We start from the raw sequence: 27,898 nt of genomic DNA on the forward strand, positions 1-27,898 counted from the left end.
AAATGCTTCTTACGAAGCCACTCCTTTGTTGCCCGGGCGGTGTGTTTGGGATCATTGTCATGCTGAAAGACCCAGCCACGTTTCATCTTCAATGCCCTTGCTGATGGAAGGAGGTTTTCACTCAAAATCTCACGATACATGGCCCCATTCATTCTTTCCTTTACACGGATCAGTCGTCCTGGTCCCTTTGCAGAAAAACAGCCCCAAAGCATGATGTTTCCACCCCCATGCTTCACAGTAGGTATGGTGTTCTTTGGATGCAACTCAGCATTTTTTGTCCTCCAAACACGACGAGTTGAGTTTTGACCAAAAAGTTCTATTTTGGTTTCATCTGACCATATGACATTCTCCCAATCCTCTTCTGGATCATCCAAATGCACTCTAGCAAACTTCAGACGGGCCTGGACATGTACTGGCTTAAGCAGGGGGACACGTCTGGCACTGCAGGATTTGAGTCCCTGGCGGCGTAGTGTGTTACTGATGGTAGGCTTTGTTACTTTGGTCCCAGCTCTCTGCAGGTCATTCACTAGGTCCCCCCGTGTGGTTCTGGGATTTTTGCTCACCGTTCTTGTGATCATTTTGACCCCACGGGGTGAGATCTTGCGTGGAGCCCCAGATCGAGGGAGATTATCAGTGGTCTTGTATGTCTTCCATTTCCTAATAATTGCTCCCACAGTTGATTTCTTCAAACCAAGCTGCTTACCTATTGCAGATTCAGTCTTCCTAGCCTGGTGCAGGTCTACAATTTTGTTTCTGGTGTCCTTTGACAGCTCTTTGGTCTTGGCCATAGTGGAGTTTGGAGTGTGACTGTTTGAGGTTGTGGACAGGTGTCTTTTATACTGATAACAAGTTCAAACAGGTGCCATTAATACAGGTAACGAGTGGAGGACAGAGGAGCCTCTTAAAGAAGAAGTTACACGTCTGTGAGAGCCAGAAATCTTGCTTGTTTGTAGGTGACCAAATACTTATTTTCCACCATAATTTGCAAATAAATTCATTAAAAATCCTACAATGTGATTTTCTGGATTTATTTTCCTCCATTTGTCTGTCATAGTTGACGTGTACCTATGATGAAAATGACAGGCCTCTCTCATATTTTTAAGTGGGAGAACTTGCACAATTGGTGCCTGACTAAATACTTTTTTCCCCCACTGTATGTCTTGCAGGTGGATGACTGGATAGTTTTTACAAGACTGAAAAGTTTCCCAGTAGGCAATATGCTTTCATTTTTGTCAGCTTTAAAAACACACTAATTACAGCAATTGCAGTCATTTCACTAAGTAGGCCTTGAGCTCAATAATAGTGGCTTTAAAGCCAAAGAAAGTTTGAGGGCATAAATAGCTCTGTGGTAAATCAGATAAAGTAAGCTACTGCTAAACTAACCAGACTAGAGGTTAAACCTAACATCATGATGACCATGCTCCTGGCGGATAATGGACAATCAAGCAAAGTGTAGGACATCACACAATTGTTAAGTGGCTGTGAGCACTCCCCTATGACCTACTGTAGCTGTAGAACGCAAGACAGGAGAGGAGGAATCATATGAGAACAGAACTTAACTTGGTCATGTTCTACTACTAAGTTCCATGTTCTCAGTAGGAATCACATTCACATAACACATTTTTAAATGGGTTCCACTATTTCCCTCCATTTCACTTTACTAAAACATTAACACAGCTGTATTCCTTGATTTGATTATCCTGTCACTGCTATGTAAGATACAGTGCATTCAGAAAGTATTTAGACCCCTTTACGTTTTCCACATTTTGTTATATTACAGCCTTATTCTAAAATTGATTAAATAAATAAAAATCCTCATCAATCTACACATAATACCCCATAATGACAAAGTGAAAACAGGTGTTTAGAGATTTTTGTAAATGTATAAAAAAACAACAACAGAAATACCTTATTTACATAAGTATTCAGACCCTTTGCTATGAGACTCGAAATTGAGCTCAGGTGCATCCTGTTTCCATTGATGATCCTTGAGATGTTTCAACAACTTGATTGGAGTCCACCTTTGGTAGATTCAATTGATTGGACATGATTTGGAAAGGCACAGACCTGTCTATACAGTGCCTTGCAAAAGTATTCATCCCCCTTGGCGTTTTTCCTATTTTGTTGCATTCCAACCTGTAATTTAAATGGACATTTATTTGGATTTCATGTAATGGACATACACAAAATAGTCCAAATTGGTCAAGTGAAATGAAAAAAAGGACTTGTTTCAAAAAATTCAAAAAATAAAAAATAATGGAAAAGTGGTGTGTGCATATGTATTCACCCCCTTTGCTATGAAGCCCCTAAATAAGATCTGGTGCAACCAATTACCTTCAGAAGTCAGATAATGAGTTAAATAAAGTCCACCTGTGTGCAATCTGTGTGCAAAAGTGTCACATGATCTCAGTATATATACACCTGTTCTGAAAGGCCCCAGTCTGCAACACCACTAAGCAAGGGGCACCACCAAGCAAGAGGCACCATGAAGACCAAGGAGCTCTCCAAACAGGTCAGGGACAAAGTTGTGGAGAAGTACAGATCAGGGTTGGGTTATAAAAAAATATCAGAAACTTTGAACATCCCACGGAGCACCATTAAATCCATTATTTAAAAATGGAAAGAATATGGCACCACAACAAACCTGCCAAGAGAGGGCCGCCCACCAAAACTCACGGACCAGGCAAGGAGGGCATTAATCAGAGAGGCAACAAAGAGACCAAAGATAACCCTAAAGGAGCTGCAAAGCCAAGGGGTCTGAATACTTTCCGAATGCACTGTATGTATAACATTCACTGTATAAAAACAAAAAAAAACTAGGATAAAGCATTATGAAAGTTCAAGGAGAATGGTAAGACATTGCCACATCATCAGTCTTCCATACACCAAAGCAGCACAGAGCTTTCCCCACACAACACTAGTCTAGCCCTCTGATGACAGTGTAGCATTGGGCCCACAGTGTCACTGATTTCTGTCCAATTAAAAATCACTCAGTACTCTCAATCAGTCCAGTCATTGGGTTAGTTTCAATGGGCCTGCTCCAAGAGTGTCAACTTACACATTCCTCAATTAATCTACTTCCAGAAGAGATGCATACCTTTAGAATAATCCTCAACGATTAAATGAGTGTTTGAGTACAGAATGGTAGCTATTTGTAAAATCAATATTCCCTAAATAATAGCTGCTTATCTGAATCACAAGACATTTAAAATCATATTGCATTCCAATTTTCAAGGAGAATATTGTGGTTTAGGATATTGTGGCTTAGGCAACAGGAAATGTCCAGTTGTCTCTCGCACCTGTCTGCTTCTTGGTAGTATGTGATAGTGATCTGTTGATGTCTGGGCATTTCCATCTAAAAGGACCCATGAGCACCAATGATTTAAAAAGGACTTCATAAATACATTTGAATTGACCCTCCCTCTCCTCTCTCTGCCGCTCTCTGTGATCTCTCTCTCCAGTTAATGTCACTTCTCCTGGCTCTTACTAACACCTACCATTTACTGTAACAAGCATCCTTACCCAATGAGCAATGACTGACACCGGACGTCCATGGACGTTGGAAAGTGGTTGAAATGTGGTCAGTCTGTCAAGATGTACACTACCTGTCAAAACTTTTAAAACACCTACTCATTCAAGGGTTTTTCTTTATTTGTACTATTTTCTCTATTGTAGAATATTAGTGAAGACATCAAAACTATGAAATAACACATATGGAATCATGTAGTAACCAAAAAAGTGTTAAACAAATCAAAATACATGTTATATTTGAGATTCTTCAAATAGCCACCCTTTGCCTTGATGACAGATTTGCACACACTTTTTTTGTTACTACATGATTCCATATGTGTTAATTCATAGTTTTGATGTCTTCAAAACAATGTAAAAAATAGTAAAAATAAAGAAAAACCCTTCAATGAGTAGGTGTCTCCAAACTTTTGACTGGTACTGTATATGTTTCACATGTTTGGACAACACAGTACAGTACAGTAGAGCATAGTAGAGAACAGTACAGTAAAGTAAAGTAGAGTACAGTATAATGTACTGAATTGTACTCTACTCTACTGTACTGAACATATCTACTTTACTGTACTGTACTAAACTCGACTCTACTGTGATGTACAAACTTGTGAAACATAGCCGTCTATGATTGGTTCAGACTTGTGGTCTTGTTTGGAGGCGGAGCTCATTACAATAATTGCCAGTTTGTAAAATAATACCCAAATATGCAAAAAAAGGATATTGCATATTTCCACCTTTGTGTACCTATTCAGGATACATCACCATGAAGAGAATGACTTTCATATCCATAATTATGCATTTCTGTGTAGTACAGATCAGGGACCCATGACGTCATTCCCTTACCATAATTCTGTTCACCTGCTGTAGTTCAATAACCAAAATACATTTTTCAAACTCAAGGTGTCATGTCATAGCTGACACCCCATTGTTTCTGCAGACATCTTTGAATATTAATTCAGAGCAGATATTTTACAGAGTTTTTTGGAAAACGTGGTAGCATAAAAACTGAGGGAGATTTTATTTTGTTACCAAACTTTTCATCTGCACAGTTCTTCCAGTAAACGTGTTTTTGTGAAATGTTCTGTGTAAATTGTTCAAAGTAGTCCTTGTGCATAGTCACATGGTTTGTTAAACTTTGAAATCAATGGTTTTTGTTTGGGCTACATTTTAAAGTGAAAAACCTGAGTCAAAGCGTAATTCCGTTACCCTCGAATTGTCCATCTACAGGTTGGAGACCTTGATGGTGATCACAACCTAAGATCAAAACAGAACCAGAGGCTGATATGGAGCTGCGACTGGGATGCAGGGCTTCCCTGGTTCTGGTCATACTGGCCCTGACGCTCTCAGGACAGAAGGTTGATGCTCAGAGCAGGGCAGGTAAGGGCATCAGCTGTTACTAGCTGGTTCACATAGTATTTGTTTTCCTTTATATACTTTGAGCCATACTGAGCTTGTCTGGCTCAAAGGAACCAATGGAGTAGTCCTAAAAGTAGAAACCCTGCCCACCTGGCACTCCACACTAGCTCAATCTTCAAGAGTTAGAAATAAAAATAAATAGAATTTGAACCCAAGCCTGGTTCTTTCTATCTTTATGTACAGTACTGGGAATTCCTCAGGTCTTAATTCTAACATATTACCATCCACTTCCTCTCAGGCTGTAAGAATGTGCACTATGACCTGGTGTTCATCCTGGACACGTCGTCCAGTGTGGGGAAGGAGAACTTTGAGAAGATCCGCCAGTGGGTCTCCAACCTGGTGGAGTCGTTCGACGTGGGCCCGGACAAGACGCGTGTGGCCGTAGTGCGCTACAGCGACCGGCCCACCACAGAGTTCAACCTAGGACGCTATCGCACCATGGACGAGGTGAAGAGGGCCGCCAGGAACATCCGCTACCTGGGAGGGAACACCATGACAGGGGACGCCATAAACTACACCACCACCAACATCTTCACTGAGCGGGCCGGGGCCAGGCCTGCAGCCAGGGGCATCCAGAAGGTGGCTATCCTCCTGACAGATGGGAGGAGCCAGGATTACGTGTTGGAGCCGTCAAAGGCGGCGGCGAAGGCCGGGGTGAGGATGTTCGCGGTGGGCATCGGGGAGGCTCTGAAGGTGGAGCTGGAGGAGATCGCTGCCGACCCTAAGAATGCTCACGTGTTCCATGTGACAGACTTCAATGCCATCGACAAGATCAGAGGGCGGCTGAGGAGACGGCTCTGTGAAAGTAAGTAACTAATCACACAGGCTCTGTGAGAGTAAGCAACCAATCACAGGCTGAGAAGGAGGTTCTGTAAAAGTAAGAAACCAATCACAGCCTGAGAAGGAGGCTCTGCGAGAGTAAGCAACCAATAACAGCCTGTGAGAGTAGGTTATCAGGTGTAGGATTTTTCTGTGACTTCCCTTACTCTTTAGTTTGTCAGTTTTGAGAAAACAGATTCCAACAAGATGTCTATATTACATACACAATCAGGATGACAGAATTGGGTTTCAAATTCAGTTGAAAATGCTATTATTTCTATCAATCAAAAGCCTCAACCTTCTTACTATACAATCTGTGCCTTTAAAATGCACTTTGAAGATAGCTAAATCTATATCACTCTGAAAGTATGTACCCTTAAAACACAATGCAATTATCCCATTAACCATACACTACAAAACTAACACTTTTACGCCCCTAACCAAACCCCTCATCCCAAACGCCACCCTACACCTTCATTTAATTACAGTACATTAACCATTTCAAATGGATTTCCTCTCGAATAGGCCATTCCCCTTGACTAAGCCAGCTCCTTACTGTACTTCCTCGTCTCTGACTGGGTGTGACATGATATGTGTGAGGTGTGGGCGTTAAGCAGAGATCGGCTAGTAAATTACAGTTTTTGTGACAGATTCATTTTTGTGGCCGCTTGCCCCAGTGACTACTGGGTAAATGTTTGCTTAAGATGTGCGGAATGCTGGATAGTCTGATTTACTCTAACCTCAATGTATTTTCCAGGACCCAGCTACACATCCTCCGACAGAGACACTTTCAGTACAAATATGTTGCAATATTTTTGTTAGGCATTATAAATAACAACAACTATACACTACCGGTCAAAAGTTTTAGAACACCTACCCAGGGTTTTTCTTTATTTTTACTATTTTTTACATTGTGGAATAATAGTGAAGACATCAAAACTATGAAATAACACATATGGAATCATGTAGTAACCAAACAAGTGTTAAATAAATATATTTTATATTTGAGATTCTTCAAATAGCCACCCTTTGCCTTGATGACAGCTTTGAACACTCTTGTTTATAACTGTAAGTCGCTTTGGATAAAAGCGTCTGCTAAATGGCATATTATTATTATTATTATTGGCATTCTCTCAACCAGCTTCACCTGGAATGCTTTTCCAACAGTCTTGAAGGAGTTCCCACATATGCTGAGCACTTGTTGGCTGCTTTTCCTTCACACTGCGGTCCGACTCATCCCAAACTATTTCAATTTGGTGGGGGTCGGGGGATTGTGGAGGCCAGGTCATCTGATGCAGCACTCCATCACTCTCCTTCTTGTTAAAATAGCCCTTACACAGCCTGGAGTTGTGTTGGGTCATTGTCCTGTTGAAAAACAAATTATAGTCCCACTAAGCCCAAACCAGATGGCATGGCGTATCGCTGCAGAATGTTGTGGTAGCCATGCTGGTTAAGTGTGCCTTGAATTCTAAATAAATCACAGACAGTGTCACCAGCAAAGCACCCCCACACCATAACACCTCCTCCTCCATGCTTTACGGTGGGAACTACACATGCGGAGATGTCTTCACTATTATTCTACAATGTAGAAAATAGTAAAAAATAAAGAAAAGCCCTTGAATGAGTAGGTGCTCTAAAACTTTTGACCGGTAGTGTATATTAAAAATGCCTTGACAAGAAACATTTATAAGTGCTAAAACAGTGAGGTGTGTGGCCTGGAGTACTCTGGGCTGGTGAGGAAAGTAGAGGAGTGAGTATATACTGTACGTACACTCTGAAAATAAGAGGTTCTTGGAGTATCCTTTAAAAGGGAACCCCTTTTGATGGATCCTCGAAGAACCTTTTGAATATCAAAAGGTTCTTTGAGGATCCATTAAAAGGGGAGAACCCTTTTAAATAATAATAACACGCATAACAATAACAACAATAACACAATATTTTAGTTCTCAGTGATAATTATAATTTTAGGGGGAAAGCAGAATAAAAAAATCTAATATGAGGTCAACTCCCAGCAGAGCCCAAAGACCAATGGGTATATCCTCTGGCGTGTTGATGTTAATGTGTTGATGTTCTCCGTATCCATACCCAGAATGATTTTGCAGTGCATGGTGATTGAACAGGTTTCCTGTTATCTTCATCAGAGGTGTAGGGAGGGTGAAGTCTGTGAATCCAAAAAATTTAATTGTACAGATGATTAACAAAACATGCACACGACAGAATTCATAGCTTGGTTTTTGTGGTGAATGTGAATGAAAAAAACTGTTTTGATAATAACTTTGTATGCCTCCTCATATGTATACCTACAGACACAAAAGTGAGCAGTTCAGTCATTTGCACCCAATACAGCTAGCCTTCAACATATTCTTATAGCCTACATATTCTTACCTCTTTGTTGATTGATATCCATTGAATTGTGTCCATTTTCTGTTTTAGAAAGATTTGCACAAATATGAAAAGATAGATGGTATCATCATGAAAAAATATCAATTTGGATCATACAAGGGACAAACCTTACCTTAAATTGAGGAGATCTTTACATTTATCAGTTAAGTGCCTGCACCTGCTGTCCTTTCAAATTCAAATCCAAATGTTTCAGTTGGGCAGTTAGGTTCCTGCAAGAACCCCCACCAACTAAGGAGGCTCCTCGATGAACCCCACCTCCTATGGAGTTCTTGGAAGAACCTTTTGGGGGGCATTTTCAATGCCAAGAACCCTAAGGTTTTTCAAAGAACTTTGAGGATCTTAGAAGAACCCTTGATGAACCCCTAATTTTTAGAGTATACAGGACAGGAGGTGGAAGATGGTTGGTTGGATGCTTCACACTCCATAGTTTGCATTCCCCACTAAAACTAGCGGGACGGGAAAGCAGCGTATGCCTGAAACTGAAAAGTCTAAACGGAATCCTTGGGACCTCCCAACTCTGACATCACCCCATTTAAAGTTAAGTTAAGGTTAGGGAAGGGTTATGGTTAGGGCTAGGGCAAAGACAGCACAGTATGTTTTAGAAATGTTGTGCTTAGGGTTTAGGGTAGGGACGTCCCAAGGATACCGGATAGCACCTATGTGCCTGAAACCCTGGCCGCAAAACAGTAAATAAGGAAGTTGAAATGACACGGTCACACGGCTGTACCTGATGATTAGGGCCTCGTCACGAGATAAGTATTGGACCATCATTTCAACATAGGCTTTCTCTGAAATGCCACTCCATTGGGAACTGGTCAAAAGTAGTGCACTACGTAGGGAATAGGGTGCCATTTTAGATGCACACATTGTCTCACTCACTGCTGTTAGAGCACAACAGGACAGCAACACTGCAATACTCAGAGCTGTGTTTAGTGTTAACTCAGAATCACACTGTAAGCAGAGCTTCTATTCTTTATTTAAGTCAGACAGGCGTCCTTGTGTAATTAGCGATACTTGACTTTGGCAGGGCGCTAGGAGATTCATTTGGAAGCTCTTAACCCTTCCCTCTGAGACCACAGATTCCAATGGTCATATACCCACCTTAGAGTCAATCTATACATTCCTCACTAGTCATAATGGCACATGCTTTCAGACATGCAATCTATTGTGTACTCAGGGGTCACTACACAGAACCTATTTTGCCCTGGACAACAAGTTCATCTCTAGGATCACCATGCTATTGTATCTAAGAATATCAGTGGGCACCGCACAGAGTGGCCCAAGTTATTTTCACTCTGAAAATTACAGTTCCAATGTTTCAAGCAGGTCCCAAAGAGCAGTTTAGGACTTCTACATTGTATGCTTTCATCTTTTCATCTAACGTTACCAGCCCACCACTGTTAAACAAAGTGCTGGGAGAATATAATTATATATATATATATATACACTACCAGTCAAAAGTTTGGACACACCTACTCATTCAAGGGTATTATATATATTTTTACATTGTAAAATAATAGTGAAGATATCAAAACTATGTAGTAAACAAAAAAGTATTTTATATTTGAGATTGTTCAAATAGCCACCCTTTGCCTTGATGACAGCTTTGCACACTCTTGGCATTCTCTCAGCCACCTTCATGAGATAGTCACCTGGAATGCATTTCAATTAACAGGTGTGCCTTCTTAAAAGTTAATTTGTGGAATTTCTTTCCTTCTTAATGAGTTTGAGCCAATCAGTTGTGTTGTGACAAGGTAGGGGGGGGGAATATGAATATGAATATGGCCCTATTTGGTAAAAGACCAAGTCCATATTATGGCAAGAACAGCTCAAATAAGCAAAGAGAAACAACAGTCCATTATTACTTGAAGGTCAGTCAATACGGAACATTTCAAGAACTTTAAACGTTTCTTCAAGTGCAGTCGCAAAAATCATCAAGCGCTATGATGAAACTGCTCTCATGAGGACCGCCACAGGAATGGAAGACCAAGATTTACCTCTGCTGCAGAGGATAAGTTCATTAGAGTTACCAGCCTCAGAAATTGCAGCCCAAATAAATACTTCACAGAGTTCAAGTAACAGACACATCTCAACATCAACTGTTCAGAGGAGACTGTGTGAATCAGGCCTTCGTGGTCGAATTGCTGCAAAGAAACCACTACTAAAGGACACCAATAAGAAGAAGAGACTTGCTTGGGCCAAGAAACATGAGCAATAGACATTAGACCGGTGGAAATGTGTCCTTTGGTCTGGAGTCCAAATTGGAGATTTTAGGTTCCAACCTCCGTGGCTTTGTGAGACATGGGTGAACGGATTAACTCCGCATGTGTATTTCCCACCGTAAAGCATGGAGGAAGAGGTGTTATGGTGTGGGGGTGCTTTGCTGGTGACACTGTCTGTGATTTATTTATCAAGGCACACTTAACCACCATGGCTACCACAGCATTCTGCAGTGATACGCCATCCCATCTGGTTTGGGCTTAGTGGGACTATCATTTGTTTTTCAACAGGACAATAACCCAACACACCTCCAGGCTGTGTAAGGGCTATTTTACCAAGAAGGAGAATGATGGAGTCCTGCATCAGATGACCTGGCCTCCACAATCCCCCGACCTCAACCCAATTGAGATGGTTTGGGATGAGTCGGACCGCAGAGTGAAGGAAAAGCAGCCAACAAGTGCTCAGCATATGTGGGAACTCCTTCAAGACTGTTGGAAAAGCATTCCAGGTGAAGCTGGTTGAGAGAATGCCAAGAGTGTGCAAAGCTGTCATCAAGGCAAACGGTGGCTATAAAATATATTTTGATTTGTTAAACACTTTTTTGGTTGCTACATGATTCCATATGTGTTATTTAGTAGTTTGATGTCTTCACTATTATTCTACAATGTAGAAAATAGTAAAAAATAAAGAAAAACCCTGGAATGAGTAGGTGTGTCTCAACCTTTGACTGGTACTGTATAAAAACAGAAACATTTAAACCCAACTAAACGAGAAAGGTGTGTTAGCCAAATCAAAGACTATTCAACTGCCATAATCTCTTTACTGATGAGGTAATAGAGCACACAAGATTTGCTTCAAAGTGCAATACCACTGTAGGTTTGGCTATCCCAGTGCTTTGGCTTCAGAGGATGTTGTTGATTAATAGCTTCCTAGTCTGGAAACCCAAGGAGACCCAAGGCCCATAGGAATTAGATGAAACATTGTTTTGTATTTAATTAAACTTCATTTTTTCAATTTCATATACACTGAGTATACCAAACATTAGGAACACTGTCCTAATATTGAGTCGGGGCATGGACTCTACAAGGTGTCGAAAGCGTTCCACAGGGATGCTCGCCCATGTTGACTCCAATGCTTCCCACAATTTTGTAAAGTTGACTGGATGTCCTTTAGGTGGTAGATTGTTCTTGACACAAACCGGTGAGCCTGGCACCTACTACCATACCCCGTTCAAAGGCACTTAAATATTTTGTCTTGTCCATTCACCCTCTGAATGGCACACATACACAATCCATGTCTCAATTGTCTCAAGGCTTAAAAATCCTTCTTTAACCTGTCTCCTCCCCTTCATCTACACTGATTGAAGTGGATTTAACAAGTGACATCAATAAGGGGTCATAGCTTTCACCTGGATTCACCTGGTCAGTCCATGTCATGGATATTTTGTCTAGTCAGTGTATATATCTGTACGTTTTTGTTAAACTTAACAATGAACAGCAGGCTAAACAAGGCCCATCACCTGCTTCACTATGTTTCCTGTTGATACAAGATCATGGACACACTTGACCTTGCATGACCTCCTATTCCACCCATGACATGGCATTTCCACTCTCAGCAGATATCTCTTTCCCAGCGGTGATGCAGTTTTGACAATGATACAAAAGAGCAGCATGGCTGAATACAAGACAGACATACATTCCGAAAATAACCCAGTAGGCAATGAGCCCCAAAATGCAGATTCAGCTCAAGTTGTTGTTGCATTGTATGTTACTGCTGGTGTATCAGACCTATGAGATAGCACTGGGCCCCAAAAGCTAAGGGTTCTGCCCTGCATTGCTTCCATTTCAAAAACTCTGAGGCGGATCTCTAAATTATAGATGTTGGGCCACAAGGAGAGGGAGTAGCTAGCTCTGCATTGAGCTCAGTCAGACCTTCAGTTATGGCTGCATCTTAAAACACATTAACGCACAGCTGTCCTTTCAAAGCTAGCGTTGTAATTGTAGGCCACAATAGGTATGTAGTATTAATCTAACCATCTCTTTACAAACTGTGTGCGTCTATCGGGAATTAAAGACCTCCTATAACCACCAGCAAAGCCTCTTCGGTTTACAAGTTTGGAAATGCTTAAATAAAGGAAAACTCCACCCAAGAACTATCTTTTGGTATTTGTTTCATTAGTCCATTGTTCATACAGTCCCAAACTGTTTTGCGTGTCAGCAATCAAGTTTTCAAGATATATAACTTTCAAAATACAGAAATACGGCTGGTATGAGGCATTTTGCACCATATGTTTTTAAAAAAGTTAAAAGAAAGGCATGTAACCCGAACAAGCAAGGACACAAACAAACAATCACACAACATAAAACACCTCTCAGAGAGAGAGACCACATCAAATTTAGAAATGATCGGTTGCTTATTTCCTTTTCTGCCACAGTAAACAACTTATTATGGCAGCTAGACATGAACACTGTGACACATTGTAACAGTCTACCAAGGATAAACTGTTTACCTGGATTTTCCCATTATGCACTTGACTCTGCATTTACAAAGAACAAGGCATGTCAAGAGTCTGAGCCGTCCCTGTAAAATGGATACCATAGTTAAGTTAAAGCCTCCTTAACTCGACAAAGTCCTTTTTATAGCCACGATTAAAGAAAATTACAGGGTCTGATAGTACATGATTGCCAGAGACACGATCTGCTGTGCGGTTTGGGTGTCTGCCTGCTTTACACACACACACACACACGTACACGCACACGCACGCACACAGACACACACACACAGACACACTTGAGATTAACAATACATTTGGTTAAGTGCAGTTAGTTCCTCTGATGCCAACTTATCATAGCATCACAGTTCAAAGGCAATAATGTGAGTTAAAACTGAATTCCTCTGGTCTTAACACAACTATGTTGAGGAATTTAAATCATTTTACCGTCAACACCTTTTAGTGCCAGTGTGTCTGCTCTCCTCTTAATCGTCATAGCTGACATTTATTTCAGAGATTTTATCAATAGAGATCAAAGGAATGCAATAGGAATTGATGTCTCTAATATGCCTGTTTTGCACATGAACATCATACAACAAACCATACAGTATTCCAGGAAAGTAGAGTGAGGTGGGCAAAGCAATGTACAGTACAGTTACAGTATACCCCCTCTCCAACTGAGCCACTAGTCTCCATCCCAGTTTGAACAACATACAAAGAACCCCATCCCATTGTCCCAGCAGCATTGATACCTGTTACTGCAGCAACAACACATAGAACATTCAGGATCGGGTATTCCCTCCTACAAATAGAAAGTACCTCTCTGCCAATGTAAACTAACCCTGAGTGGGGCTGTTGCCTTTTCTCTCTGTCACCACTGGCATCACTTGGCTGTCCTAGGCCTTTGAGATATATGTGTGTGTGTGTGTGTGAGTCTAAAACTGTCACCACTGGGGTTGGTGCATGCAGCCCCCACTCCTGCTGGAGCCAGAGGCAATGTATCTTCTGTCTGGGGGCAGTCTGTCTGTGTCAAACAGACTGTCTCAGATCTACTGGTAGTTTCAATGAAGGATCCCGTTTCAATGGGACACTCCCATCATAGCTCTGATCACCTAGTTAAAACGAATGAGCTTATTCAATGAAAACTATGTAGCTAACACGGTTTCTAGGATAGGTCAAAGATAGAATTCTGTATAAGAATTGTTTTTAATTTCACACTGTAAACATTGATTTGTTGACTACATTAATCCAAGCATGTATTATTGCAGCGTAAAACAAATTATAATACAAAGTGTTAACTTGAGTTACTGTTACCCCAATCTAATTCTGCTCTTCTGCTGTCTCAGACGTGCTGTGCCCCAATATGAAGGTCCAAACAGACCGCTTCAAGCCCAACAGCACCAGCTATGGATTGGAGGAAGTTCCAGGTAAATACAACTTTTCTTCTCCCTTTTTTCACTGTTAAACTTGCAGAATGGTCAAATGCAATGTATCTTACGTCTGACTGCAAGGATCATCGCAATCATGGTGATTAATAGCGTCTGAAAATAGACCTGCTACACAAATACCTGTTTTTCATGAACATTTTTATTGAAGACAAGATGGTAAATTAATTGCTAAATGACTTTCTCTACCTTCTCCTCTATCACACACAAAGGAAAAAGTATTTGAGCCAAGCCAAAACATATCTATTCATTTATCCATTCGCTGGGGCAGTTTTCCATTGTTATAATCTTACAAAAAGTATCAAAGCTTGCACCTGAAGTAGCCTACTTCCCTAGAGTTGACCCACATACTTCCATTCGACTACAAGAGAAGGTGTGACATTTTGCTAAATGAAAACAGACTATATTACTATCTATGACAACTTAAAAATAGTAATTATGGTCTAGTTCTCTATTTACTGGTTATATTAAGGCAATTAAGCAGGTTCAGGTTGTTCTTGTAGTCTCTATTTTCAGTGGCTATGTATTTACCGGTATATAAAAAAAAGTGTTTCTGAGAAAAGTGGAGCAGTAGTGCTTAACCAGATAGGTAGAATGTTGTCTTACAGTCTTAAGGGATCTGAGTTCCTGTCTATGCCTCCCACTCACATTCATCATGCTAAGAGGAAAAACAGCCACAGACGAGGAGGGATGTCTGACTCCTGCTACAGCCTCTTTACCCGGGGAGAGGAAACTGTCAAATGTAGTGTGAAACGCTTAAAATATAATGAAAGCAGATCGGAAAACAAGTATTGGAGTGATGGCACTGAGATATCTAATCATAGAGAACATCAAGCAGAGAGAAATGTTAGATTTACGGGCTGTTAAAAATGCTAATTTGCCTCGTAATCTAGTGTATCAAAGCGGTATGAATAATAACATACTTCAAGAGTTTTACTGCTTAATCCTTTTTCCTTTCCTGCTCCTGAGTGCATGACTACAGTGCATTCGGAAAGTATTCAGACCCCTTGACTTTTTCTATATTTTGTTACGTTACAACCTTATTCTAAAATGGATTAACCTCTACGGAATCGTTGTGCCAAAAACGGGACAGTTGAGCTAACGTTAGCATGACTGTTTTAAGTAACCGCAAACTTTCCAGGACATACACATGTCTTATATGGGCAGAAAGCTTAAATTATTGTTAATCTAACTGCACTGGCCAATTTACAGTAGCTATTACAGTGAAAATACCATGTTATTGTTTGAGGAGAGTGCACAACAAAAAACTTATCACGGCTAGTGGTTTGATACATCCCCCTCTGAAGGTAAATAATGTACTTACATTCAGTAATTTTGCTCTGATTTGTCATCCTAAGGGTCCCAGAGATAAAATGTAGCATAGTTTTGATTGATAAAATACATTTTTATATTCAAATGTAGAAACTGGGTTCTACAGTTTGAACCTCTGCTGTCTCTGGCTCCAAACCCACCCCGCCTTGCCATCTAGATGTGTGAAAGTTAGTGTATAAGCTAATGATCCATCATGTATGACATTAACTTACATTTTGTATTACCATATAATGTTTGTATGTTCTCTATAGTTATGTACTTGCAAATGTATCAATTGACCAATTCGGCAAATTTGGGCAGATACAAAATAGTCCAGTATTGCAATGCTTCACTGGATCAATCTGAAACTTTGCACACACACTGCTACCATCTAGTGGCCGACATCTGAATTGCGCCTAAACTGCAATATTATACTGTGGCTTTTCTCTTGCATTTCAAAGATGCTTACCAGATCTAATGTGCTATATTCTCCTACATTAATTTCACATTTCCACAAACTTCAAAGTGTTTCCTTTCAAATGGTATCAAGAATATGCATATCCTTGCTTCAGGTCCTGAGCTACAGGCAATTAGATTTGGGTTTTTATAAATTTTTGCAAATGTATAAAAAATTTAAAACTGAAATATCACATTTACATAAGTATTCAAATCAAATCAAATGTTATTTTTCACATGCGACGAATACAACAGGTGTATACCTTACAGTGAAATCCTTACTTACAAGCCCTTAACCAATAATGCAGTTTTAAGAAAAATAAGTGTTAAGTAAAAAATAGATAAGTAAAAATTATTAAAGAGCAGCAGTAAAATAAAATAACAGTAGTGAGGCTATATACAGGGGGAACCAGTACAGAGTCAATGTGCGGGGGCACAGGTTAGTTGAGGTAATTGAGGTAATATGTACATGTGGGTAGAGTTAAAGTGACTATGCATAGATAATAAACAGAGAGTAGCAGCAGCGTAAAAGAGGGGGTGGGGTGGGATGGGGTGGGTGGACAATCCAAATAGTCTGGGTAGCCATGGTTAGCTGTTTAGGAGACTTGGCGCTCCGGTACTGCTTGCCGTGCGGTAGCAGAGAGAACAGTCTATGACTAGGGTGGCTGGAGTCTTTGGCAATTCTTAGGGCTTTCTTCTGACACCGCCTGATATAGAGGTCCTGGATGGCAGGAAGCTTGGCCCCAGTGATGTACTGGGCTGTACGCACTACCCTCTGTAGTGCGTTGCGTTCGGAGGCCGAGCAGTTGCCATACCAGGCAGTGATGCAACCAGTCAGGATGCTCTCAATGGTGCAGCTGTAGAACTTTTTGAGGAACTGAGGACCGATGCCAAATCTTTTCAGTCTCCTGAGGGGGAATAGGCTTTGTCGTGCACGACTGTCTTGGTGCGTTTGGACCATGATAGTTTGTTGGTGATGTGGACAACAAGGAACTTGAAGCTCTCAACCTGTTCCACTACAGCCCCGTCGATGAGAATGGGGGCGTGATCAGTCCTCTTTTTTTCCCTGTAGTCCACAATCATCTCCTTTGTCTTGATCACGTTGAGGGAGAGGTTGTTAACCTGGCACCACACGGCCAGGTCTCTGACCTCCTCCCTATAGGCTGTCTCATCGTTGTTGGTGATCAGGCCTACCACTGTTGTGTGGTCGGCAAACTTAATGATGGTGTTGGAGTTGTGCCTGGCCATACAGTCATGGGTGAACAGGGAGTACAGGAGGGGACTGAGCACGCACCCCTTTGGGGCCCCCGTGTTGAGGATCAGCATGACAGATGTGTTGTTACCTACCCTTACCACCTGGGGGTGGCCAATCAGGAAGTCCAGGATCCAGTTGCAGAGGGAGGTGTTAAGTCCCAGGGTCCTTAGCTTAGTGATGACCTTTGAGGGCACTATGGTGTTGAACGCTGAGCTGTGGTCAATGAATAGCATTCTCACGTAGGTGTTCCTCTTGTCCAGGTGGAAAAGGGCAGTGTGGAGTGCAATAGAGATGGCATCATCTGTGGATTTGTTGGGGCGGTATGCAAATTGGAGTGGGTCTAGGGTTTCTGGGATAATGGTGTTGATGTGAGCCATGACCACCCTTTCAAAGCACTTCATGGCTACAGACGTGTTTAGGCAGGTTATCTTAGTGTTCTTGGGCACAGGGACTATGATGGTCTGCTTGAAACATGTTGGTATTACAGACTCAGTCAGGGACAGGTTGAAAATGTCAGTGAAGACACTTGCCAGTTGGTCAGGGCATGTTCGGAGTACGCGTCCTGGTAATCCGTCTGACCCTGTGGCCTTGTGAATGTTGACCTGCTTAAAAGTCTTACTCACATCGGCTACGGAGAGCATGATCACATAGTCATCCAGAACATCTGATGCTCTCATGCATGCTTCAGTGTTGCTTACGTCGAAGCGAGTATAGAAGTGATTTAGCTCGTCTGGTAGGCTCGTGTCACTGGGCAGCTCGTGGCTGTGCTTCCATTTGTAGTCTGAAATAGTTTGCAAGCCCTGCCACATCCGACGAGCATCGGAGCTGATGTAGTACAATTCAATCTTAGTCCTGTATTGACTCTTTGCCTGTTTGATGTTTTGTTGGAGGGCATAGCAGGATTTCTTATAAGCGTCCAAGTTAGAGTCCTGCTCCTTGAAAGCGGCAGAACTACCCTTTAGCTTAGTGCGGATGTTGCCTGTAATCCATGGCTTCTGGTTGGGGTATGTACATACGGTCACTATGGGGACGACGTCATCGATGCACTTATTGATGAAGCCAGTGACTGATATGGTGTACTCCTCAATGCCATCGGAAGAATCCCGGAACATATTCCAGTCTGTACTAGCAAAACAGTCCTGTAGCTTAGCATCTGCATCATCTGACCACTTCCTTATTAACCGAGTCACTGGTGCTTCCTGCTTTAGTTGTTGTTTATAAGTAGGAATCAGGAGGATATAATTATGGTCAGATTTGACAAATGGAGGGCGAGGGAGAGCTTTGTACGCATCTCTGAGTGTTGAGTAAAGGTGGCCTAGAGTTTTTTTCCTCTGGTTGCACATTTAACATGCTGGTAGAAATTAGGTAGAACATGTACATTTCCCTGCATTAAAGTCCCCGACCACTAGGAGCGCTGCCTCAGCTCTTTACTCAGTGCCTTAATGAAGCACCTTTGGCAGTGATTACAGCCTCAAGTCTTCTTGGGTATGACACTACAATCTTGGCACACCTGTATTTGGGGAGTTTCTCATATTTTTCCCTGCAGATCTTGTCAAGCTCTGTCAGGTTGGATGGGGAGCGTCGCTGCACGGCTATTTTCAGGTCTCTCCTGGGCCACTCAAGGGCATTCAGAGACTTGTTCTGAAGCCACTCCTGCGTTGTTTTGGCTGTGTGCTTAGGGTCATTTCCCTGTTGGAAGGTGAACCTTCACCCGTCTGAGGTCCTGAGAGCTCTGGAGCAGGTTTTCATCAAGAATCTCTCTGTACTTTGCTCCATTTATCTTTCCCTTGATCCTGACTAGTCTCCCAGTCCCTGCCGCTGAAAAACGTCCCCACAGCATGATTCTGCCACCACCATGCTTCACTGTAGGGATGGTGCCAGGTTTCCTCCAGATGTGATGCTTGGCATTCAGGCCAAAGAGTTAAATCTTGGTTTCATCAGACCAGAGAATCTTGTTTCTCATGGTCTGAGAGTCTTTAGGTGCCTTTTGGCAAACTCCAAGCGAGCTGTCCATGTGCCTTTTTACTGAGGAGTGGGTTCCGTCTGGCCACTCTACCATAAAGGCCTTATTGGTGGAGTGCTGCATAGATGGTAGTCCTTCTGGAAGGTTCTCCCGTCTACACAGAGGTACTCTGGAGCTCTGTCAGATTGACCATCAGGTTCTTGGTCACCTCCCTGACCAAGGCCCTTCTCCCCCGATCGCTCAGTTTTTTAAATTAAGAATTTGCAAAAATCTCTATAAATCTGTTTTCGCATTGTCATTATGTGGTATTGTGTGTAGATTCAGGATTTGTATTTATTTAATACATTTTAGAATAAGCCTGTAACATAACAAAATGTGGAAAAAGTCAAGGGGTATGAATTCTTTCCGATTGCACTGTACATTGTTGGTATTATGACGGATTTAGTGTCAACTGCCAAAACGTAAACATTTTCACTCAAAAGGGGGACGACGACTCTGAGGTACTGGAACACTGAGAAAAAAAGTGACAAACACAACGTAGCATCGCAGCAGACAGAGTAAACAGCTAAGTAGCCTACTATCTATTGTGGTGAAATGGACAGCACTCTCAAAGGTGCTGATTAATTCAAAGCATTTTAGACGTCAACAAAGTATGCCCACATACTTGAGTGTAGCTGCGGGGCTTACACAAGTCCACATTTCTTATAGCCTAATTTTCTGTGTACAGCAACAATTTCAGACGTTACTGCAGAACACCAGCTATATGCATATGCACACATACTCAGCTGTGGGGCTTACAAGACCCGAATTTCAAATAATTTTCAAGACATAAATGTAGCAGTAGAACAAATATCATAATTTCGGAATATAACTTCAAATAAAATAAATCAATGTAGGCTGCAGCAGAACACACATATAATAATATATAGACCTCCTGCCTATGTGATAATATGAAGCACATATTCCGATTAACTTCACAGTACAGAACAAGTTTGTATAGGAAAACAATTTTCCTACCTTAGTTTCAAAACCTCCCACAATGACTCTCCCCATGTCAAGTCCATTTATCTCCTGACAGTCAATTTCCTCCTCATGGCCATGAACGGGCCTGTGGCTGTGACATTTACTCTCCTTCTAAGGCTGTTCTGAAGACTCTGGCTTTTTCCTAAGGGCTCTTAGTTTTTTTCATGTCAGAGGTAGAGGATGTTACTGTACATTCCACCCTCTCTTTTGCTTGCTGGTTTAATCCTTCCAGTCGTTTCTAGACCCAAGCTCCCTACCTTTTTGCATGTTGTACAGACCAGCTTTGAATTCTACATGACAAGCCAGGTGTTATACGTTTGCTTGTTCTTGAACTGCAAATTGCCTGCTCCGAGCACCTCGTCGGTGGATGCAATGCCCCCCCCCAGCTCCCGTCTTTTTGTTATCAACATGTCGTCAAACTCAATTACCTTTTCTTATACATTTTTTGGGGCGCTTTCCTACGTTTCAAATTCAGTAGGGAGACGACTAGCCTAGGCTACGTGACGTGATTACATAGGGACCTCTTCACTAGCTCACCAGCACTACCAAGACCTGTGTCAAGATCAGTTACTTACCCCACTGGCCCTCCCCATGACCTCTATGTACAAATAAGAGAGCAGGTCTAGAATCAGTGTGGCAGGATAGGATGATTACACAGAAGGATGACCGCGCTTTTATATGATGGTCTTTCTGGGGGTCGGGAAAAATAATGAGGCAACTTAATTTAACGCTCATCGCTTTTAGTAGAATGTTTACAGTGCGAACAGTGAAACAATTAATAAATCATGCCGGGAGAGGTACCGGATCTGGGTAAATAGGTGCCGGAACAAACAAAGTCAGATCTGAGAGGTGCCGGATCCTTTTCCGGCAGGATCTGGCTCAAATTAAGCACTGCTGAACATTGAAACAGCTAATCATCCAAGTTCAGGAAAACCCTATCTGGGGGTGAACAGAGGTTTAACAATGTTGGTTGTAAACCTGTCTGAGAAAATGAGGCCTTCTGGCAGAGCTGGTGTTTGTTTCTGGTGTTTAAAACAACAGTTCCTCCGGTGGTTCCCACTGACTAGACATAATACATCACATCCTCTAGTAGACAACACCAGTGCTAATTATGTGGCCGGGCCTTTACTATAAACTGCAATATAAAGAGAATAAATCAGGATAAATCACTAGAACTACGTAGCCAAAGTTGTTTGAAGATGCTTCACATTCACAACAACAGTAAATGTATGCACACATGACTTTAAGTCACTTTGGATAAAAGCGTCTGCTAAATGGTATATATATATATATATATATATATATATATTATTTAATATATATTACATACAGCTGAATTGTGCAGGCAGATCTCAGTGTGTGCTTGATTGATTGGCAGATATGGGTTAATATACACACTCAAGTACGCACACACACACACACACACACACACACACACACACACACACACACACACACACACACACACACACACAGACACACACACTTTCACACTTACCACATTCACTACTGTTACTGTTTATTATCTATCCTGTGGCCTAGCCACTTTACCCCTACGTACCTACAGTGCCTTCGCAAAGTATTCAGACACCTTGACTTTGTCCACATTTTGTTTTGTTACAGCCTTATTCTAAAATGGATTAAATAAATAAAAATCCTCAGCATTGTACACATAATACCCCATAATGACAAAGGGAAAACAAGTTTTTAGATATTTTTGCAAATGTATTAAAAGTAATAACAGAAATATCTTATTTACATAAGTATTCAGACTTTTCGCTATGAGACTCGAAATTGAGCTCAGGTGCATCCTGTTTCCATTGATCATCCTTAAGATGTTTCTACAACTTGATTGGAGTCCACCTGTGGTAAATTCAATTGATTGGACATGATTTGGAAAGGCACACACCTGTCTATATAAGGTCCCACAGTTGACAGTGCATGTCAGAGCAAAAACCAAGCCATGAGGTCGAAGGAATTGTCCTTACAGCTCCGAGACAGGATTGTGTCGAGGCACAGATCTGGGGAAGGGTACCAAAACATTTCTGCAGCATTGAAGGTCCCCAAGAACATAGTGGCCTCCATCATTCTTAAATGGAAGAAGTTTGGAACCCCCAAGACTCTTCCTAGAGCTGGCCGCCCGGCCAAACTGAGCAACCGGGGGAGAAGGGTCTTGGTCAAGGAGGTGACCAATAACCTGATGGTCACTCTGACAGAGCTCTAGAGTTCCTCTGTGGAGATGGAAGAACTTTCCAGAAGGACAACCATCTCTGCAGCACTCCACCAATCAGGCCTTTATGGTAGAGTGGCCAGAGGGAAGCCACTCCTCAGTAAAAGGCACATGACAGCCCGCTTAAAGTTTGCCAAAAGGCATCTAAAGACTCTCAGACCATGAGAAACAAGATTCTCTGGTCTGATGAAACCAAGATTGAACTCTTCTGCCTGAATGCCAAGCGTCACGTCTGGAGGAAACCAGGCACCATCCTTACGGTGAAGCATGGTGGTGGCAGAATCATGCTGTGGGGATGTTCTTCAGCGGTAGGGACTGGGAGACTAGTCAGGATTGAGGCAAAAATGAACGGAGCAAAGTACAGAGAGATCCTTAATGAAAACCTGCTCCAGAGCACTCAGGACCTCAGACTGGGGTGAAGGTTCACCTTCCAACAGGACAATGACCCTAAGCACACAGCCAAGAAAACGCAGGAGTGGTTTCAGGACAACTCTCTGAATGTCCTTGAGTGGCCCAGCCAGAACCTGGACTTGAACCCGAGCTAACATTTCTGGAGAGACCTGAAAATAGCTGTGCAGCAACGCTCCCCATCCAACCTGACAGAGCTTGAGAGGATCTGCAGAGAAGAATGGGAGAAACTCCCCAAATACAGGTGTGCCAAGCTTGTAGCGTCATACCCAAGAAGACCCGAGGCTGTAATCACTACCAAAGGTGCTTCAACAAAGTACTAAGTAAACGGTCTGAATACTTATGTAAATGTGATTTACTTTATTTATTTTTTGAAAAAAATGACAAAAACCTGTTTTTGCTTTGTCATTATGGGGTATTGGGTGTAGATTGATGAGGAAAAGTAACAATGTAATCAATTTTAGAATGAGGCTGTAACATAACAAAATGTGGAAAAAGTCAAGGGGTTCGAATGCACTGTATATATATATATATAATCTTTATCTTTAACTCTGCACTTTAAATAGAACCATGAGGAAACCTATAGGAAACGCTATGCTGAAGTTCTGAAAATTCCCACAGAAGAACATTGTTTCTTAACATTCTCTCAACTATTTGAGAACATTCCCAATGTCAAACCAGTTTGAGAACGTTTCTAGAACATTACCAAAATTGGAATGAATGTAACCATGTTTGAACTTTTAGGAAACATTCTGTTAAATAATGAAATACCAAAAAAATAAAGTTTTTTTGTCAAGTTCCTTAAATGTGCTGAGAATGTTCCAAAGCCAAGCAACTGTCCTGCACCATTCCCAGAAAGTTGTGGGAAAGTTGTATGCAAAATATCCATAGGGCAACCATGCTCTCACCAAGTTCTAAGAAACATATGGTTCTCGGAACGTTATGTGCTGGATTGGGTTTAAACTCCACTTGTTTAAAGAAGAGGCCTAAAATTAGCTTCTGTATGCAGTTATGTCATGGTGTTCCAATGGAACAGTTGTGTGTGCGAGTATGAGTGTGTGTGAAAGGACTGAGGTTTCCAGGGTTAGTCACCCAGCATATTAAAGTGGTTTGAAAAAAACACACCCTTTTAAAAAACAAACACGTCGCTATGGGAATGCCAGCAGGGCCAGGGGCAGGGTGTTTACTAATGTTTCCAGTTATCTATCTGATCTGAGTACCAATGCCAATGCCTATAAATACACAGCCAGTCTAGCATAATTCAAGAGAAAAGTGGGTTGAATTATATTTGTGTCTACTATACATTTTTCTTACAGCAACTGTGTACAGTTGAAGTCGGAAGTTTACATACACCTTAGCCAAATACATTTAAACTCAGTTTTTCACAATTCCTGACATTTAATTCTAGTAAAAATTCCCTGTCTTAGGTCAGTTAGGATCATCACTTTATTTTAAGAATGTGAAATGTCAGAATAATAGTAGAGAGAATTATTTATTTCAGCTTCTATTTCTTTAATCACATTCCCAGTGGGTCAGACGTTTACATACACTCAATTAGTATTTGGTAGCATTGCCTTTAAATTGTTTAACTTGGGTCAAATGTTTCGGGTAGTCTTCCACAAGCTTCCCACAATAAGTTGGGTGAATTTTGGCCCATTCCTCCTGACAGAGCTGGTGTAACTGAGTCAGGTTTGTAGGCCTCCTTGCTCGCACACACTTTTTCAGTTCTGCCCACAAATGTTCTATAGGATTGAGATCAGGGCTTTGTGATGCCCACTCCAATAGCTTGACTTTGTTGTCCTTAAGCCATTTTGCCACAACTTTGGAAGTATGCTTGGGGTCATTGTCCATTTGGAAGACCCATTTGCGACCAAGCTTTAACTTCCTCACTGATGTCTTGAGATGTTGCTTCAATATATCCACATAATTTTCCTTCCTCATGATGCCATCTATTTTGTGAAGTGCACTAGTCCCTCCTGCAGCAAAGGACCTCCACAGCATGATGCTGCCACCCCCGTGCTTCACGGTTGGGATGGTGATCTTCGGCTTGCAAGCCATCCCCTTTTTCCTCCAAACATAACGATGGTCATTATGGCCAAACAGTTCTATTTTTGTTTCATCAGACCAGAGGACATTTCTCCAAAAAGTACGATCTTCGTCCCCATGTGCAGTTGCAAACCGTAGTCTGGCTTTTTTATGGTGGTTTTGGAGCAGTGGCTTCTTCCTTGCTAAGCGGCCTTTCAGGTTATGTCGATATAGGACTCGTTTTACTGTGGAGATAGATACTTTTGTACCTGTTTCCTCCAGCATCTTCACAAGGTCCTTTGCTGTTGTTCTGGGATTGATTTGCACTTTTCGCACCAAAGTACGTTCATCTCTAGGAGACAGAACGCGTCTCCTTCCTGAGCGGTATGACGGCTGCGTGGTCCCATGGTGTTTATACTTGCATACTATTGTTTGTACAGATGAACGTGGTACCTTCAGGCGTTTGGAAATTGCTCCCAAGGATGAACCAGACTTGTGGAGGTCTACAATTTTTTTCTGAGGTCTTGGCTGATTTCTTTTGATTTCCCCATGATGTCAAGCAAAGAGGCACTGAGTTTGAAGGTAGGCCTTGAAATACATCCACAGGTACACCTCTAATTGACTCAAATTATGTCAATTAGCCTATCAGAAGTTTCTAAAGCCATGACATCATTTTTTGGAATTTTCTAAGCTGTTTAAAGGTACAGTCAACTTAGTGTATGTAAACTTCTGACCCACTGGAATTGTGATACAGTGAATTATAAGTGAAATAATCTGTCTGTAAACAATTGTTGGAAAAATTACTTGTGTCATGCACAAAGTAGATGTCCTAACCGACTTGCCAAAGCTATAGTTTGTTAACAAGAATGTTGTGGAGTTGTTGAAAAACGAGTTTTAATGACTCCAACCTAAGTGTATGTAAACTTCCAACAGTATCTGGTAGTACAGTAAGCTTGAATAACCTGCTGTGCTGTGTTCATTCATAAGTTTCAGTCCAGACTGCAGACTGCTATTCATGCCACAGAGAATCACTCTGAAGAGAGTTTTAATCAGGCTACAGTACACATTTTCTCAGTTAGAGTTGAATTACATTTCCCATATGTCCATAATTCAGAAGAAATATGCCTTGTGAATGTCAATATGCGATACTTAACATTGTTCAAGGGGCAGTTAAGTTTCATCATGAAGGTGTTAATGTGAGAGTGCTGCTGAAGCCTTGAAACACACAGGCTGCAGATACACCATTAGCAACAGAGTAAAAAATAACCCTAAAACATACAGGGGCCACTTAGCCCTGTCATTGCATGCTGTTGGATAACTGTCGAAGAGGCCCCATAACGCATCAACTGTCTGAGATGATAAACATTCCTCTGACCTGCTGCATCCATCTACTTCATCTCACAGCAAGGAAGTGACAACTACTCAGACAGACAGACAGGTCTACTGGTCTGTGAGGTTAACTACCCTGCCCCACCCCGCCTAGAAAATGATGGTAGGGTAAACACTGGGGTAACTAGCCTGTTGGTGCTTTATCAGAGACTTTGAGATCAGATGTAATCTGGGTGGGTCGTGGTCGAAGGAGGTACCCAACTATCCATAATCCAGCTGTGAGTTATTTTGTAACTCTGTTTTCTCTTCTGTCACTGTGCTGCACTATGCAAAAACTCTCCGTGCTCCATGCGCTCGCTGAGTCCCATGCTTTAGGGACGAGCCAGGGCTGTAGCACAGACCTGTAATTTGGATTGGCAGAGGATGCTGTATAATCATCATCCTCCAAAAAGTTATTCTGAACTGCCAGAGAACAGACAGCCAATGGGGCGACCTGGCTCTGTGGGGAACGCCAAATGAGTGCAGTGACTGGGAAAAGGAAATATATTCTTTTGATCCGGGCAGATGGCAACATCTGAGCGTTGGCTAAGCTGCCGTGATCGTCGGTTCATAATTACACACAGTGGGGACATCATGGCCACCAGTCTATGCTTCTATGGTTCTCTGCTGACTCTCTTCAGTATTTATCAACATGTTGGGTCAGACCAGACGACCAAAGTCTATCTCTCAACACAGATGTAAATGAGTTAGGCATGATGATTACTGAGTGACTAATAGGGTTCCTCTGGCTCTGAATGGTTATATCACCTGTCAATCTTGCCACTTGTTCAATAGGATCACTGAATGGTAGGACACCCTATGCCTACACCAGTCTGGGAATTTTTCATTCAAACAAGTTTAATAGCTACTCTGGCGGTCAATTAGTGGGTAACCACAAACTACACAGGGGATTTCCTTCTGTCTGTAACTTTTCTTTTCTCAAGTGAGGACATAGGGTGGACACCTCAAATATGCATAGTTCTACACCACTTTAGGGTGTGAGAATTGTTTGGTATTTTGAGTGATCATTGGTTGTTTTATGCTGGGATGACAAATGCCTATTTGCTATATCCAGAATCACTAATATCACAGCTATACAATACCTTGGGATCTCTCTCTCTCTCTCTCTCTCTCTCTCTCTCTCTCTGTCTCTGTCTCTGTCTCTCTGTCTCTCTCTCTCTCTCTCTCTCTCTCTCTCTCTCTCTCTCTCTCTCTCTCTCTCTCTCTCTCTGTCTCTCTCTGTCTCTGTCTCTCTCTCTCTCTCTCTCTCTCTCTCTCTCTCTCTGTCTCTCTCTCTCTGTCTCTCTCTCTCTGTCTCTCTCTCTCTGTCTCTCTCTCTCTGTCTCTCTCTCTCTGTCTCTCTCTCTCTGTCTCTCTCTCTCTCTCTCTCTCTCTCTCTCTCTCTCTCTCTCTCTCTCTCTCTCTCTCTCTCTCTCTCCCCAAATAGAATTGTATCAATCTGACTAGATAATAAGGAAATATATACAGTTGAAGTCGGAAGTTTACATACACTTAGGTTGGAGTCATTAAAACTTGTTTTTCA

General features: G+C 41.8%; 1 protein-coding gene across 1 annotated transcript in view; it reads left to right on the top strand.

The window, feature by feature from the left end:
* Window positions 1-4,805: 4,805 nt before the first annotated feature.
* Window positions 4,806-27,898, top strand: part of LOC311122740 (uncharacterized protein) — a gene marked incomplete at both ends in the record, with an annotated part of 67,558 nt that continues 44,465 nt past the window's right edge. The window contains 3 exons of the mRNA XM_084158097.1: window positions 4,806-4,899; window positions 5,177-5,743; window positions 14,218-14,298. Coding sequence (XP_084014223.1) covers window positions 4,806-4,899; window positions 5,177-5,743; window positions 14,218-14,298 — 742 coding nt within the window. The remainder of the gene's footprint in view (window positions 4,900-5,176; window positions 5,744-14,217; window positions 14,299-27,898) is intronic.

The sequence above is a fragment of the Coregonus lavaretus genome, assembly GCF_964263955.1.
Source record: "Coregonus lavaretus genome assembly, chromosome: 3".
Classification (NCBI taxonomy): Eukaryota; Metazoa; Chordata; class Actinopteri; order Salmoniformes; family Salmonidae; genus Coregonus; species Coregonus lavaretus.